The sequence below is a fragment of the Kryptolebias marmoratus genome, linkage group LG16 (genome assembly GCF_001649575.2).
Source record: "Kryptolebias marmoratus isolate JLee-2015 linkage group LG16, ASM164957v2, whole genome shotgun sequence".
Taxonomy (NCBI): Eukaryota; Metazoa; Chordata; class Actinopteri; order Cyprinodontiformes; family Rivulidae; genus Kryptolebias; species Kryptolebias marmoratus.
The window spans coordinates 2090708-2108468 of NC_051445.1; the positions used below are offsets into that span (position 1 = coordinate 2090708).

General features: G+C 42.2%; 1 protein-coding gene across 1 annotated transcript in view; it reads right to left on the reverse strand.

Moving 5' to 3' along the window:
* The window catches only part of LOC108245997 (raftlin-like), a 138978-nt gene that overhangs the window by 107918 nt on the left and 13299 nt on the right, over window positions 1-17761 (reverse strand). Inside the window, exon 2 of the mRNA XM_025009884.2 lies at window positions 14324-14498. Coding sequence (XP_024865652.2) covers window positions 14324-14471 — 148 coding nt within the window. The 5' untranslated portion in view covers window positions 14472-14498. The remainder of the gene's footprint in view (window positions 1-14323; window positions 14499-17761) is intronic.

Consider the following 17761-nt stretch of genomic DNA (forward strand, 5'->3'; position numbering starts at 1 on the left):
CCTGGTGTCTGCTTGTGGACACAGAGTTTGTTTCCTTTAAAAAATACTGACATTTACGGGTGAAGCCTGAAACCTTCGGCAGGCGAAGCTGTAAATGAGGTTATTCCCCCGGCGGTGAGAGCTTCTGAGCACTGTATACACACATCATCATAAAGCATCAAGTCCACCTAATCAGGGTGGTGTTGGCCTTCGTCACAGAAGAAAAGAGAATTCTTCATCCATGTTGCAGCTGGGGATGATGAACTCTGATTGCTTTTCCCTCGTCTCTCCTCCATCACTGCGAATTCATCACGCTGACAAATCGCTTTCTGCGTCCCACGTGGGTGTTAGCGCAATCAAACTGTAATGCGCGCACTAATCGACCCCAATCAGCACCTTGTTTCTGCGCGGGGAGGGCTGAGGTGTCTCCTGTTGGATTCGGAGAATAAAATCCCATAAAAAGGTCTGCGAGGCTCACTGCACCATCTGAAGACGTAGCTCTCATCAGCTTCATAAAGAGTCAATCTGGCTTTGCATTTTCAGTGAATTTTCCAATCCATTTGTCGAATGCACTTAAATAAAACATCTGTTTTCTTCTCTTATTGATGCTGAAAGTCCTGAAGGTCTCACTTAACATCTGACTGACAGACGAGTGGTGTTACAGGAACAGAAAACCTGCATGCCAAACCATAAACTGAACTTCAAATATTCTTTTGATAGATGCATCCAAATCCTAACATGTCCTCCGGGAAAGGCTGGTGGAAAACTTCAGAAGGTCTGCAGGAATGAGCTGGAGCCGGTTAATGGAAGTGAGAATAAAGTTTGGCACAGGGAGAAGCAGCCATTTCTCCTAATCACTGTCTCCTTCCTAATAAAAACAATTTACACAAAAACTGATGATTCTCTCCTGTGATGTGCACCTATCCCCCCTCCTGACCCCGAGGATAAACGCACAAGTCATGGTATTATCAAAACAAAAAAGTGTTGATGCAATTTCTAAATACTGCTCTAATTTCTAACTTTTAACTGGTTATGTACCAATTTATAACAGGTCAGCCAGTCAGTCAAAGTTATTTATTAGCTGTCATTTTTCAGGGGCTGATTACTGACTTGTAACTAATTAAAGTCTCAAAAAACTCAACACAAACAGATGTCTTCATTTCTTTTGCATGGATTGTCTGCAGCGGATTCTTAACTCATAGATCAGTTCAGGGTGTGAAAGGCTCCTTCTCCTACTGAGCGTGATGAAAAAATAAAAAAATAAAACATAAAACATGCATGGGGAGAGCATGCAAACTCCACACAGAATGACCCCCGACTGAGATCTGAACCACAGACCTGCTTCCTGTGAGGACAAGGTGCTAACCGCAGCTTCACGGTGCAGCCTTTAAACGTAACAACAGATCAAACTCTTGAGTTACAGGTCTGTCTATGTTCCAACTTTCACTTAAGGCCATGAGATGTGGATCGTGACCAAAAGAAGGAGATCCCAGAAACAAGCTTCCTTCTCAGGGGGGCTGGGCTCAGCCTTGGAGATAAGGAGAGGAGCTCCGTCATCCAGGTGGAGCTAGGAGAGGAGCTGCTGCTCCTCCTCATCTTAAGAAGCATCATCTGATCAGGATGGCTCCTGGGCTCCTTCCTCAGGTGTTTTTTCTTCCTGGGCTCCTTCCTCAGGTGTTTTTTCCTCCTGGGCTCCTTCCTCAGGTGGTTTTTCTTCCTGGGCTCCTTCCTCAGGTGGTTTTTCCTCCTGGGCTCCTTCCTCAGGTGGTTTTTCTTCCTGGGCTCCTTCCTCAGGTGGTTTTTCCTCCTGGGCTCCTTCCTCAGGTGGTTTTTCTTCCTGGGCTCCTTCCTCAGGTGGTTTTTCCTCCTGGGCTCCTTCCTCAGGTGGTTTTTCAGGCATGTTCCACTGAGAAGACCACGACCAGAACTTTCTGGAATAATTATGTGTCCTCTCTGGCTTGGGATCCCCCATGAGGAGCTGGAGAGTGTCGCTGTGGAGGAGAGGGATGTCTGGGTTTACCTCCTGGATCTTTTTCCTCCCTGCGACCCGAAAACGTATAGATGGACAATCAGAAAAAGAGCTGCTCAGATATGCTTGTATGACACCGACTGATTTGGAACAAATATTGTTCCTGGAGTTATGTTAGAGGACATTTCCAGCATGTGTTCTTCCTTTTCTAACAATGACAAGGTTGTCGAGCTGTTTGCATGCTTTGTCAAGAAATCCTCAGCCATGGTCTTTTGGCATTTTGAGCACGCTGTCTGTGAACTGACTCATGATGAAATAACTCAGTGTCACACCTTGGTTAAAATAAAACTGTCAGAGTCAATTTCTTCTGTTTGTTGGAAGCATTTATCCATGGCCTGGTTCTGACAGCACAGACACTGACACTTAGGTCAAAAATAAATTGAGACCTACATCAGTACTGAATATGGACTGCTATGTCTCAAGGATACTGTTAAAAAACAGCGTAGAGTCTGTTTTTGCTTTATTTTAAGGTGTTTTGTGGCCTTCAGGAGTCAGGTAAAGCAGGTCCAGAGACCACTTTCAGTGTATTTATATCACTACTCTTTTATCTACATTTAATCCAGATTTTTTAGGTTTTCAAAAAGAAAATATTTACAAAATTAAAAACAAAGCATTCCTTGAATAAATTAGACTGAGATCATCTTCTGTTGTAGTTGTTTTGTAGCAGTAAGGAGGAAAAAAATCATCATAAGATGCCAAACTTAGAGTATGTGCTGGGAATGACTCTCAGCTACTACCACACCAAGTTTGAGCCCAATATCTGTAGAACCGGCTGAATTTTGGCCATTTTTCTGTTTTCAAAAATCAGTCGGCTGTAGCAGCCAATTAGTTTCAAAAGTGAGTCATTTTTAGATTTACATTCAATGAATATTTCCTAAATATTTCAATAAAATCTGTTTGTTGGTTCATGGGATATTTTGCTAACAGGCAGAGTTGACTCCAGATAGTTAGGGCTCAGAATATGTTTTGGATTGACTGAGTTAAAACCATTTTTGTGTGTTTTGAAGGACAGTTGGCTGTGGCAGCCATGTTGAATCAGTTGTAAATATTTATACAGTGGTTCCTTTCAGCAAGTTTAATTAAAACTTGTCCCTCGGTTCAAGATATATTTTGCTAACAGACACACAGATAGGGTCAGAAAGACTATCGTCCGCCTTTGAGTTCAGCAGATGAAGACAGAAACTCATTAATGACAGTTTTATTGAGAAAACTCACCTCATCTAAACAAACCTTTGTTTTGTTGACAGTCGATTGTTTTGGAGAACTGAAGACTTTCATTTCTCATTCCGATTGCTGATAACAGAAACGGACACCTTTTCTCATAAAATAAAAAGATTAATGGAGGTTATAAAACGAGCTGACAGTTTAATGCCATAAGTTGTGTTTGTTTATGATGCTGTTGTGTTTTTAAACTCAAACAGGTTTTTTTTTTGTTTTGTTTTTAAAGAAATTTGTGACTCTTTAAGGAAAGCTGCAGCCTCTCCTGATCAAAGTTTGAAACCTGCCTCCGTCTCAGCGGGGCGACAGCTGAGAGTTTCATTATCAAACAGGCGAGGGGAAGTTATTCACAACGTTCTCGCCATTTTCTTTCTCTCGGGGAAGTGATGGAGAGGCTGCGAGCGAGCTGTGGGACGTTGTTGTGCAAAGAGCTCAGCGATGGGAGGAATCTAATAAATCAGGTTTCCATGACTGTTTGTTTTCACTTCAGACTCCTTCGTAAGATAAGAAAACTGTGCAGCCGTCTTAAGATTATAAAATTATTTTCTCTTCTCTGCAGGAAGGTCAAGCTTTTTTTCCCCTCAGATCAGTTTGCATTTTAGTGGAAACAGCTTTTCCTTCATAAAAAGAATCAAACTTAAGATTTTTCCAAATACACCTGAAGATTTAACCTTGAACTGACATCTATTACCTGCAGAGTTAACCTAACCAGGTTGTCCTTCAGTGATCTGATTTAACTATTTCTAAGATTATTGATGATTAGTTGAACTACAGAACTAGATCTCAGTCTCAGGATATGCAGGTTTTTATTTGTACTGGTTCATCTTGTTGTTCCTGTCTTTAGTTTTGTGTTTTTATGTTTAGTTTTGTGTCTTCTGTCAGTATTCACCTGTCCTCAGTTCAGCACCTGTCAGCCTGACACGCCCCTCTGCACCTGTCCCTTGTTTGCTAATCACCTCACCTGTCCTCCTCCTCCTCAGCCTCGGTCTTTAAAGCCCGGTTCTCAGCTTCACGTACCCGCTGGTTTGTTGTTTGTTTGGCGTCCTGCTCAGTCTGGTTTCCTCGTGTCTCCCTCCTCTTGTTCCCTGGTTTTGACATTTCTTGTGAGTTTTTGTTTACCAGTCTTTGCTGCCATTTGTTTTCATCTCTTTTTTTACTTTAAAAGCTCCTCATGTGGCCGCGTTTTGGGTCCAAATCCTCCAGCCGCCGTTTGTGACACTCGGCTGTTCAACCCAAGTTTTCTGCTTCCAGATGTGTGCAGGTTCAAGATAAAAGAAGTGGAGATAAGTAAAATCACAAAGCAGGAAGAAAAGCCCAAAACTCAATTAAATTAAAGGTCTAGTGTGCGTTTAAACTGCATATCACTTGCCATCGTTGATCCCAAAGTTTTAGACTAAGATGAGTTGTAGCCTCTTGGTCAAACCTTAAAAATAACGTTATGTACGATCTCATGAGATGGCACGCTCAAACTACGAGTAGCGTTTGACTCTCAGCTACTACCAGAACAAATTTCAGCCCAGCATCTGTAGAATCGGCTGAATTAAAGCAGTTTTTGTTTTGTAAGCTGTCAGGTCAGCGTCTCGAACTGATGGCTCCAAAAGTTTCATACAAATACATCGTCTCCCTTTACCTTTTTAGTGGTGGGTCATAATGCCACTACAGTGTTTTCCACGCACGAATAGATCTGGCATTTATCATCATGTATTTCATTACTGAGTCGCCTGAAACTGAGATACTGTTCGTTCAGATTTATGATTATTATAAAAGTCTGTTTGCACCGAATCTAGACTGAAAATAACAACTACTCCAGTCAAAGAGTGTACTGTAAATAATTTTATTTTCTCCCATTCGGGCTCTATAATTTTAGATTAAAGGTGTTTTAGTTGACTCGTGTAGTTAATTAGACGAATGTGAACATGAACACCGAGTCGATATGAGGCTGTTTGATGAACACGATTAGCTCTGCACTCGTGTGCTCCTTCTCATTATGAAGAAACAGCTGAGGAAACTTTTATAGCCTGCTTCTGTGATGATTTAATATAAATAAAAAGCAAAGAAGAAGAGCTGGCACCCATTCCTTAATCTCTGACAGCTAACGGAAACAAACTTCTGTTTTCAGCGTCAGTTTGGCTGAAACGTTTCTCATTAAGATGCTTGAAAGTCAAACGTTACGGTTCTTCACTTTCCACCCAACACTGCTTTGATGGTTGAGGCTTCTTTCACCTCAAACCCGAGCAGGTGAGGGTTTTATCTAATCTATCGACTGTTGGGGACACATTTTGAACGTCACCTGCAGGGAAGTCTCCAAAGAGTCTCGAAACAGTCACGAGTTCCTGCAACTCGTGAAGCTTTGAATGTGTGCTGCTACTTTTCCCTGGAGGTCTCAGCGTCATCTCAGGGGTATAGATGATATACACATATTTGGCTTTCATGAATCAGAAAGTGTGGGAAATATGAAACAACTTTGGGAGAGTTTGGCCACCTGTGAAACCAAAATTGTGACTGATTGGAGACATAACTGAGACATAATTAGGACACTTTTATAGCTGAAGGTGGTGTTTCATTGGGCTGCTGCTTGTTGGAGACTGTTTGTCAACCAAAACTGCTTAAAAATCTGCACATTTTCTGTAGCAGTCTCAGTGAATTCTGAGCATTTGCAGCCAGCGAGCCGTGTGCTGACTCAGCTCTGTGGGCGAGCAAAAATGGAAAACTTTAACCCCTAAAATTCCACCGCTGCTGCCATCATCCGCTCCCTGTACAGCTATTAGGTAAATATAATACAGCATAAAGCTGCTCAGACTGACACCAACATATTTTACTCTCCGTCAGCTCTGAAAACCATCAGAACAAACATTAAACCTATAAAAGGACGTCACCATGCAGCGTTCTGGTAATCCACTTTAATTAATAAAATCCCAACAAAACAGACATTTTTAAATACTTCCAAGGAAGGCTGGTTAATTATGTTTAATCAGCCATCAGGTGAGTGAGGCATCCAGGTAATAACCCTGCCGCTTATGTGATTTTTCAAAAATCCCAGCTTATTTCCATGTGCTTGGCTCGGAAAACTGTATTTCAGGTGGTGGACATTTTTTGTTGCCCACCTCTGCTCATATCCTACTCACCTGATGATGATTTTATCTGCCAGAGTACACTTTTGAAACGAATATATGCAGATTTAAACCATTTTTTAAATAGTTATTACTTATCGTGAGATGTAATTTCAAGCGAGCCTCTGCAAGGAAACTGAGAACCCTCGCAGACGTTTAAGGACATCCTGAAGACTCGCTCCTGACGCTAACTAGTGCTCAGCAGTCGCAGGTCAGTAAGATGCGAGCCGTAGGTTTCCAGCGTCAGTTTCCATGGCGATGGATCTCAAACTAAAAATCTCAAACTGAAGCCGTAGTTACCTGGATAAGCCTCTAATCCTGCTCCGCAGAGCAGAACGCAGACATTGAACCCAAAAACACATTTTTCTTTTCCTATCTGGGACGAAAGGAGTTCAAGGCTGAAGTAACTTCCTGTATATTCTGCTTTTTAGGCTCTAGAAATAGCCACACACACACATACACACACAAATACATTCGTTCCTCTATGGGAGGTGTATATCAGGGGGAGGCTGGAGACCAGCGGAGGTGTTTTGTTAAATTTAGATTGTTTGCTCTTCTGCTGTGGAGACCCTGATTGCATTTGAACACAATCAATACTGGCATATTGGATCTGAGTGAGAGGGCAATAAGAGCCAATAAAGCTTTGAGGGGGCGCTCAGGCGTATTATCTGTCAGGCAGGCAGGAAAAAGCAGCACGTTAGGCCCACAGGCCATGTTCAAAGATGAAATGCGGCAGAACAAACGAACGTAAACACGGGACAAACCGAGACGGAGCCGGGCCAGAACGTACATCTATTCCAACACGCCACAAACAACCCCTATCTTGGTTTCTATCTTTCTCCCCTCATTTCCTCTTTGTTCAACACACTCACTTACTCTGACGCAGGTTTCCCACCCACGTTCAAAATTAAGATCTGAAAAATAAAACCCAGACAGTCTCAGGATGTGTTATTTTGCCGAAGCACGGAGATGGTTGATAAGGAGGTAATTTAAAAATCATAGCTACGACTCAATCTCAGAAATCTTGAAGGATTTTCGATAACAAACAGCTCCAAACATTCAGATGTCTCTTCGAATCTTATTTACTGTTCTACACCTGCTCTCGATTTGTTTTTCCTGTTGTTCTCCGGCCTTCTGACCCTTTGTCTTATTTCCAATAAGAACTGACATCCAGCTGAGAAAACCTGCGGCACATCCATGCCTGAACAACCAGAATCTAATCACAGGGAAAATGTCTCTCTGGGTGTGGGAAATTACATTTCAGACGCACACACGCATCACGTTTAGCTGTAGCCTGCACAGAAAGCATGGCAGGACGAGCTAATCTTAAGCATATCTCTGAGCAGGGCGGAGGGCAGAGAAACAGGAAGGAACCAGGCAGAAATCTGCGTTTCCTGTTGCCGAAAACTTTGTCAGCAGTTGCAGCTGTTTGAACGTGCTGAGCTCGGGTTCTGTCGCTCTCATAAAACGCTGCTCAGACATCTGTGCCTTCGCAGACAAAGGGTTGGCATTTTGCTGCCTGAGCGCTTCAAAACGAAACACGCCTCTCAGAAGGAGGCCGGAACAAGAAACGACGACACAGGCGTGAGTTTGTACGGCCGACGTGTGGCAGTTTGTGCATACTTTGTACAAACGTCCGGAAGATTCCAGTTTATCTGATGCTGAACAAAAACAAAGCTCTAAAAACAGATATTGAGCTAATATTAGGTTTTGCAGTAGCTGAGTCGGATCCCAAACACATATTCTGAGCTCTAACAGACTGCATGAGATCTTTGCTTAAAACTTTGGCGTGCAGATCTTTCAGCAATGCTTTTTTCATTACGCTGAAATGAGAGAAAACTGAATTATGCTGGTGTAGATTCTCAGTCATCCAGGCCATGGTAAAAATTCAAAAAAGGGTTAAAAACCAAAAACAATTGGACTTCTATTTTGTAGTTGAAGACATTTCACTTCTCATCCGAGGAGCTTTCTCAATTCAGAAATAGAACTGCACCTCAAGGATAAGGGACACTCCTTTGAGGACCAAAATGTTCATATTTTGGACCAAGAAGACAGATGGTTCGAGAGGGGGGTAAAAGAAGCCATCTATGTCAAAAAGGAGAAACCAACATTAACAGAGGAGGAGGTCTCAGATTTCAGCTTTCAAAAACATATAATGGAGCTTTAGGCCTGATTTCCAGTCAGTTTCACTCCAATCAACACCTGCACTCATGTGACAAGAGTGGCCCCTCAGTGAGTCAGACAAACAAGGACTCTAACGAGCCTCCATTGTTAGGAGAGTGAGAACAATTTGCAAGCAATCCAGCTTACATCACATCTCAGCTTTAAAAGCTCAACTCCACACTCTCTATTTCTGAATTGAGAAAGCTCCTCGGATGATTCAATTACAGAATAGAAGTCCAGTTGTTTTTGTTTTTTAACCTTTTTTTAAGAAAACTGAATTATTTCAATAATGAGATCTGAGTTCCAAAAGGAAGTCCAGATTAATAATGAAGTAGTTTTGGTTTGATTTCTCGTTCTGCATTCTTAAAACTCATCATTTTGCTGAGTTTTGGTTGCATCTGACCTACAACCATCTTCTGATCCGAGCCGCTCAGACACACCTCCAGCTCTGTGGGTACAATGGAAATAAAATGTAAAAACTCGATGACCGTGAATTCAGTCTTCAATGTCATTCTCCCCCCCTTTCAGTAACTGTGATTCAATTCCAGCTCTCAGGCCGAGGAGCCGGGGGATAAATCCCAGCTCCCCCGCCGTTTGTGAACTAATCTCCCCTCAGAAAGCAGCTCCGGCGTGAGCCGTTCCTGCTGACCCATCCTGAATCTCAGTCTTATGTGTAAAAGGAAAGAAAGAGGGGGGGGGGGGCTTCTCACTCACCTGCCACCACTGCTACAGCTCATATTAACAAGGGGACTCGGGGCTCTGGGGGGCTTTGCATATAAATGATGTGTCTCGTTTCTAAGATGATATCGAACTGTGCGCCCGGCCCTTTATGTGTGTGTGTGGGGGGGCTTTTATGCAGCTAACTAGCTCTTATGTCAAGGGCAACGTCGTTCTTTCCCTTCCTACACGCTGCAGAGATTCTGCACATTGAGCAAGTTTCCAGTGTTTCATTCCTGCCGGTGGATTTTAACATTTTGGGAGTTAATGTCCCCGAGTCTGCAGCGCTCAGATTTGGAGTCAAATGACCGGTTTCCACACCACCTGACACAGCAACAGCCAAGCATTTTCTCAGTTCCCCTTAGTGTCGTGATCTTAGTATCAATTAGACTTGGGTTTTGTGTTCTGGGGGGGTATTTTCAAGCTTTTTCAGGCTTGAATGAATGCAGCCGAATGACCATGAAACTGCTCCAAATGTGCAGTTGGTTGGTTCACGTTGATATTTAAAGCAGGTTTATTACGTACAACTCTTCACCAATTTACTCCCCCCTCCCTCTCATCGGTGTTTCTGCTCTGAGAGGTGTTATTTTTGTACGTTTGCTGGCTGGTGAGTAACCTGCGGGGACTCGGTGGCGGCAGCAGCTATGATCTAATTCTGTGGCGAGCAATTATTGCAAACATTATTCACGGTTGCAGCAGTGAACTCAGCATCACGGGGGCTTACAGTACAGAATCTCCCAACAAGAGAGAGCGGAAACAAAAACGTCAGCCTTTAATTTGCACCGTTTTAAATGTTCGGAGGCAGGCTGCTGCTGCTTCCGCTACTTTTATTTTTTATACCAAACATTTTCCCTTATTAAGCATTTCTCATCATGAAACCAGAGCAGTAAAATAGTGACTTTAACAGGGTTTATCCCCACAGACAACAAAGTGTTTAGTAGGACGATCACATTATATTTTCCTGCAGGTTTCTGGGTGATTTCCAGCTGTGTAAGAATGGGACCTTCAAGCTGTTTTGGGGTCACGAGTCCACCGTCGGGCTGCAGGATGTTAAAGGACTGATCAGGAAATTAGTATTTCTTTTTTGCATGCACTTTGAGCAGGAAGTTATTGGGATCTTTTTTAATTATTACAATATTAATAATAATATTATTATTTATTTTCTCGAGGAAAATGACCGTGATTGTAACTCTTTGAAGTTGTTGAAAGGTCAGGTTTAAAAAGTGCTGAAATTATAAATCAGCTAACAGAGAATCTCTTCAAAACAAGCAAGAAACAGCCTGCAGTTATTCATTTTGATGTGAGTTTCTCAATCATGAATTGATTATTCTGTTATCTCATGATAACCAAATTAATTCAAATTTGTCATCTGAATAAATCTTTTGTTTACTTAAGCTTTATTTTCTAAATGGACAAACAATTATGGTGCAAAAATGAGCAGTCCTGGTAGAAGAAGTTTATTCACGCAGTGTTTTGGTGCCGTGACACTTCAGGATGATCTAAAACTGCCAACCGTTTAGTCAACTTCACATGTGGAAAATCATGTGCTTTCACGGCTGAAAACATGTCAGATTAAAGGCTTAGCATGACTTCAAGGAATGCATATCGCCCCCGCGTTTCATTCCAGAGTTTTAGTCTCTTTTTTGGGTTAAAACCTTGAAAATAATGCTGGATTTTATACAGTATCACCGGGTGTCACACTCACTGACGCTCAGCTGCTACGTCACGCTTTAAATCAGCTGTAGATGTGCATCCGACGCTCACTTTCTGAGAGTTTCGTTAACATTTGTTCAGTGGTTCCTGGGATATTTTTAGTAACAGACAGACACAAACACACACTGATAAAAACATTATCGCTTCGGTTGATAAATATAGTTTTATAAACTGTAAATTCTGCATTAGCTTTATAACTGAGGAGTCGCATTAAAGGTTATGACTGAAACAACAAACAAAACAAAACATATAAACCCGTACTGGTTAATTTATAGGCAACACAGTGGTTGAGTAAACTAAATGTAACGACCCAGTATATTGAGTAAATAAACTAGCTGTGGTTTTTGTTGAAGCTAACAGTGTAAGTGTCCGTATTTATGACCGTGCCCTGCAGCTCTACAGAACCAAAGACTGTTTCCTTATTCATAATCTTTGATTCTGTTTAAATATTTTACAGGTTTCCTGCAGAAAAAAATGAATCATTACCCTCACTTACAGCACGCTACAAGGTAATTACACACTAACCCTTCAACCTAAAAATCTGCTGATGCTGCAAATTAATTCACACACTGGGGGGGNNGGGGGGGGGGGGGGCACGTATATGCATGTTTTGTAAACTTAATGTGCTCTTATGGGAAATGCACACACACACACTCATTTCAAAGAGAGAAACAAACTGGAGGCACCCTGACAGTGAAAAAAAGGAAACTGATTACTCTAAGTACTAACCCCCTCCATTATGGAGTCGACTTGTAGATAATAATAAAAATAATAATATGGCCAAGAGCCAGGCACACACAAAAGAGAGGCACCGTTTTCCCATCACCCCGCCCTCATTTCAGGTCCCGTAGGACGCCTGGCCCCCGGACGTTCCCCGGCTCCTTCATCCATCCAGCCCCGTCCGCCTGACAAACTAATGGAGACTAATCAACTGTCAGGATGAGCACGCCACACACTGCATCTCCCTGCTTCCTGTAGCCTCCCCCTCCACGCCAGCACACAAACAGGACCCCCACCCGCCACCATTTCAGCTCTGTCTGTCAGGGGGGGTGCAGAAATAACCGAGGGATGGCTACATATACAGCAGTCACTGCTCCCTGACCTGCTGCGTACGCCTTCATTTCCCATTAACTTCATGACCTCCATTACATATTTAGCCCTAATCTCGCTCTAATCCCGGACCTATAATCTTATTTTAGCCCCAACCTTTAGTCCGGCTGACTTTCTGTCTTCTTAATCAATAAAAATCAGAGTGAGAAATGAGCTCACAGCCAACCTAACCGTCTTATTTGGTGAGCAGAAAAACAGTATATTAAATATTTCACCTGTGATTTGAACACATCATGCAGATTATGAATAATATTCTCTGTGATGGAGTGGATTAATTCTGTAAATGGCTTTGGGTAGTTTAGCCTCGTTTATTTCTGCTGGCTCAGCTTGCTGCAAAATCTAATAAAGATTGAACTTGAACTGGTGTCTCTGACAAAATGAGAGATGAAGAAGGAGCTTTAGTTTTTAGGGGCAAAAAACTAAAGGAGACACATCTGTTCACATCTGGCTTCTTCCTTGCCTGATAGAGCTTTAAGCAGCATTTGTGGACGGCACAGTGAACTGTGTTTACAGACGATGATCTGTGGCAGTGTTCCTGCTTTGACCTTTGACCTCAGAGGTTTCTCTGGATTCTTGAATTTCTTTGATGAGCTGCAGAAGACGGGATATTCAGTCTTCCCAATTTTCCAGTGAGGAACATTATTCTGAATAAATTTAAATAAAATATGAGTTCATGAAATCTGTTTTTGTTTTCATTTTAACAACTTCACAGTTGTTTTTGTTTGTTTGTTTGTTTGTTTTTGGTATAGGGGTTGTATGCAATTTAAAAAAATAAAATAAAAACTCACTTTCACCCCTCCAAAACCTGTCTACACACTTATTTAGCGTCTTTTTATTCTCTCCAGGTAATGCAAAGCAATTTACCGTGTTTCTCATTCACACTTTCACACACGTTCTGTTCTATATTTTACACTTTATATTCTGCACTTTTATATAATCACTAATACAACAACAAGTGTAATGAGGCCTGGGTTCGATGTTTTGAACAAGGACACTTTGATGCCCAATTAGTATTTCCTATTTCAGTTTTTGGAAGTTGTGAACTCTACAATAAAAAGAAGACAACTAAATTAATGTTTTATTTAAAGTTAATGTGAAAAACAACCTGCTCATTTAGGCAACATTTAGAAAATTTGATCTTTATGTTTTAGAAAATGCAACATGTGAAAGAGTCTGGAAACCCTGAATTCAAAATAACTTGATTTAATCAATTCTTATTAATAAAACCGAGGGAAAGTTTAGGTCTTTTTTTAGGTTTTTTGAGTTTATTACAAGCACGTGAACTCATCCTCCTGATAAAATAAGAGAATATTTGTCCCTGAGCCATGCAGTCAGGTTTCTGTACCTCAGGAAGCAACACCCATCTCCCGTCTCATAAATACCTCTGATTGAGGACAGGAAGAGGAGAGGAGGCGACTCTGCAGGCGGATTCTCTCTGATCATGGCTATGCATTGGTGGAAGGGTGCTATCTTTGTAGAAAGAGACGGGTTTTTTTTTCTTTATTTCCATGCACAACACAGTCTCAGCATCTCTCTCCAAAGTTAACCCTCTCCTGGCTGATTATAGCCCAAAGGTGACCCGTTGTAACAGAACAACACTCCCAACTCGTCAGGCAACTTTTGGAAACTTTGTTTGCTATAGAAAGATGAACTGCGGCATGCATAATTTATAGGCGCCGGCAGGATGGTTGACATGTATTGGTGTGGAAAGTTCTATATCATTAGCACAAATCACGCCTGACTAACTGTCAGAACAGAAATTATAATGGATGCTGCAATACAGGCAACAAGCACTAATTAACACTCTGTCATTACAAGAAAATCATGATGAAAATTACAGCCAGCGTGCTCTTATTCCATGAGTGACAGATCCCTTCAGCATCGGAGTCTTTAATGTTTGTCTCCCGGGGGCTCAGTGTGATGGCATTTTCAGTGGGGGAGCGGTCAGACTAATCACATCGAAGGTAGAGTTATTATTTTTAGAGACGACAAACATCCCAGACGCATATTTTGTCTTGCAGATCAGGTGTTTGTTAAACTTCTTATCATGCAGTGACAGGATCCAAGGAAAACCTTGAGCTATAATCTCAGCTGTGCATGCAGAAGAGACTGCGATTTACATTTTTATGTCTTGGCTGGACAAAAAAAAAAAATCAGCTAAATAAAGATGTGAGGATCACTACGAATGCAGTGACGTTTGTGTCTGATTGAATGATCAAATAAGCTGCCAGGTGTCAACAAACAATCAATGCACAGGACTGTAGCTGATTGGTGTCGATCTTACCGTCTTTTCCTATCAGGAAGTCCAGGTAGCGATACATGTAGGCCACGCCCACCTTGGTCTCCACCTGTGGTCTCTTCAGGGTGGAGTAAATCTTCCCTGGACTGTTCTCCTCCGACGCCGGCTTCATCTTTCGCAGGCCGCAGCCCATGGCTCCACAGTTCGACAGTCAGACCTGCTGGACAGACAGACGGACGGGTTTTAACACTGTGAAGTCTGTGCAAAAGTTTTCAACCAACCGTAATGTCTTTTTCTTTCTGTTTGACTTTGACTGCTGTTCATTCTTTTTTTTTTGTCCTGTCCTTGTCCCTGATCTTGACAGCAGATAAATCTTCAGCAGATGAAATTGTTGTCTTTAAAAAAAGGAACAAAATCCATCAAAGACCTGACACGGCACCTGAGAGAAGCATCGTCTTCCAGACAAGTTTTCAGCTAACGGCTCTTTCGAAAAAAAAAAATCATCTTTTTGGAGATAAAACCTTATTTTCTGTCTGTCAAACGGTCTTATCTTTGGTATTTTTTATAGATTCGAATAAAGACACGGGAACAAACTGATTCTTTGTCACTGGTTGCTGGTAACAAAAAGCCTAACAATTCAATTTTAAAACTTCTTCTTTGCTAAGTTCTGTGTTTTTACAGATGTGTGTCTTTAATAAATGTCCCCTCACCGCCCACTTTATTAGGTCCACCTTTCTAGTACCTGGCTGGACGGCCTTTCTTCATGTTAAAGGTTCAACAAGGTGTTGGAAACATTCCTCGCAGATTTTGGTCCATATTGAGAAGCCAGCATCACTCAGTTGCTGCAGATTTATCAGCTGTGATGTGAATCCACCGCATCCCTGAGGTGCATGATTGGATTGAGGTCTGGTGTTTGTTTGTGGAACCAGCTGGAGTTCAGTAAATTGAGACTCATCCGAGCAGGCGATGTTTCCCTCGTCTCCTAATGTCCAGTTCTGGTGAGCCTGTGAGAACTGTTGCCTCAGTTTCCTGCTCTCAGCTGACAGCAGTGACCCCGGTGGGGTCTTCTGCTCCCAGGATTGGACGCGTTGTGTGTTCAGAGAATGAAATCTGCAGACTTTTGTTGGAACAACTGGTTATTTGAGCCACTGCTGCCTTTCCATCATCTCCAATCATTCTGCTCGTTCTACTCCGACTGGATATTTTCTCTTTTTCAGACCCTTTTCTGACTCGGCTGACATTTTATTTGAACACCCTTTCTTTGTGTTTTTCTTCATTAGGTAGGTCAGAGATTGACTTTTGGTTCATTTTCTTTTGAATAGCAAAGTTTAAAAAAAATTAGGATTTGTTTTGTTTCTTATTTTTATCTTTAGTGCATCCTGAAGCTACAAGAAACTCCATCTTCTGTCACTTAAACACCTGTGAATAAATATGTTCATTGTAAATTATGTTTTTGTGGCTGATGGAGATCTGAGGAAGATGGATCACCTTTGTGTTGCTTCGTCCACCTTTAGTAAGAGCATAAAAGTGTAAATACAACCCTGGTTCATCTCTTTAGTTTGGAGCCTTTTATTAACTGACTGATTCAGAGGTCAGAGTTAAAACCCTTCAGAAAGCTTGTAGAACTAGTCATCAAAAACACTTTAAGATATTAAAAGGAGTTCTTGCTGCTTAGAAATAAAATGTAAAAGCATTGAGGACGGTTTATAACTTTTGCACAACACTGTAGCTCAGAAACTGACCTTTCAACTTTCGTTTATTCACATTTATTCACGCTGGCATTTCTGTGAATTTACTCGGATTCAAAAACCGGAAACGGGAACTTGCTGAACAAATGTTTGTGAATAAAGCTGAAAAAACGATAGTTGAGCGAGAGAGAGGAGGTTTCATAGAGCTGGCGTGGAGTGGCGACGATCTGACTGCCCGTCTCCAGAGGCCGCCTCTCGGAGCAGGTGACACCCCATTGTGTGCCGCTGATTAAACTCCTGGAAGAATGGATGGATAGACGGCGGCGGTGCCCTCTCCTTCCACCTCCACTGATGAGCAACCGTCTCTGTTACTTTATTATGCTGCTTTCTAATTACAGGCGGTTGCGGGGCCTCGAAGGAATCCGAGTCAGCTTCAGAGACGGCTGGACAGGAAGCGAGGAGGGGGTCGGGACGGAGGAAGGAAATGGGCTGACGGGGGTGGGGGGTGGGGGGGGCATTAATGAGGTGAACTGGAAGAATGGAAAAGGTGAGAATCAATCAAGGGAGGGAGAATAGACGGGGGTGGCCGAGATGCAGAATGTTCATCTGAAAAGTGGGGGTTGGTGAACAGAGTCCAGAAAGAGAGAAAGTACGTGCAATTAGAGCGCGCTGAATAGAAAAGAGGTGATCAGCGTGTGACAAAGCTGCCAGGAGAGGAAAGAGAGATATGAAGCATGAGATTCATCCCAGTTGTCATGAAAGGCTGTGTTTCCAGCGGCTCGAACATGAAGGCCTTTGTTGGACTTTATGAATCTTATCTCTACAAGCCTCTGAAATGGACCGGTGGCTTTCTAATTAATACAAAAACCAAAAGCAAAAGGACGTAAATGTATTTGCTTTTGACTCTGTGTGTGGGCTCGTTTGTCTGTCTGTTAGCAAAATACCTTAGGAATCATAAGACAAGTCTGAATGAACCTCTCAGAAATGAATCATTGGATGCACATCATCATCTTTGCAAACACAAAAATGGCTATAACTCATTCAGATGTTCAAATATTGAGCTCAAGTTTGATGTTGTAGTAGCTGAGCATCGTCCTCAACGCATATTCCAAGTACTGACAGAATCTTAATATTATTTACAAAGTTTGACCAAAACAACTAAAACTGCATCCCTTTTCATCAGCGGGCGATATGCATTCGTTCAAGGAATACTAGGCCTTTAATTAGAGGTGTTGCATCTTAGAAAGCAGGGAAGATGTAGTGAATCCGTTTCAAGAACAACAACGGCAACAAAAATCCAAGAAATTTCTTTAGAAATCCCTAAAAGCTCTTCAGTAGCGCCTTAAATTGTCACTCAGAACGCCGCGCGGCGGTTCACCACAAAGTGTTGCGAATGACTCCGCCATCAAAGGGAGCAGAACGGAGAGACACACGCAGAAGGCTCAGGTTTCCTCTGTTGCCAGCAGTTACTTGTAAATAACTTTAATCATTTCTCCCGCCGCCCCGGGGACAGGCAGCACAACAAGAGGGTGGGGGCGAGGCAGGATACGGAGAAGAGGCAGTGAGAACAATGGGATGGGGAGGAAGAGGAGGTCAAGGTAGGGGTGAGAAAGAAAAACAAAGAGGCTTGTATATCCTGGAGACGGTGAGGAGGGAGTGTGAGCTGTAGGCAAGCGCAGGTATTTTTAGGACTTGTCCTCAGGGGAACTGTTTTATTTTTTTCTGAAGCAATTTTTATGTTTTGTTTCTAAAAATATCCTCATAAATATGACAGCGTTTATAGAAATGCTTTCTA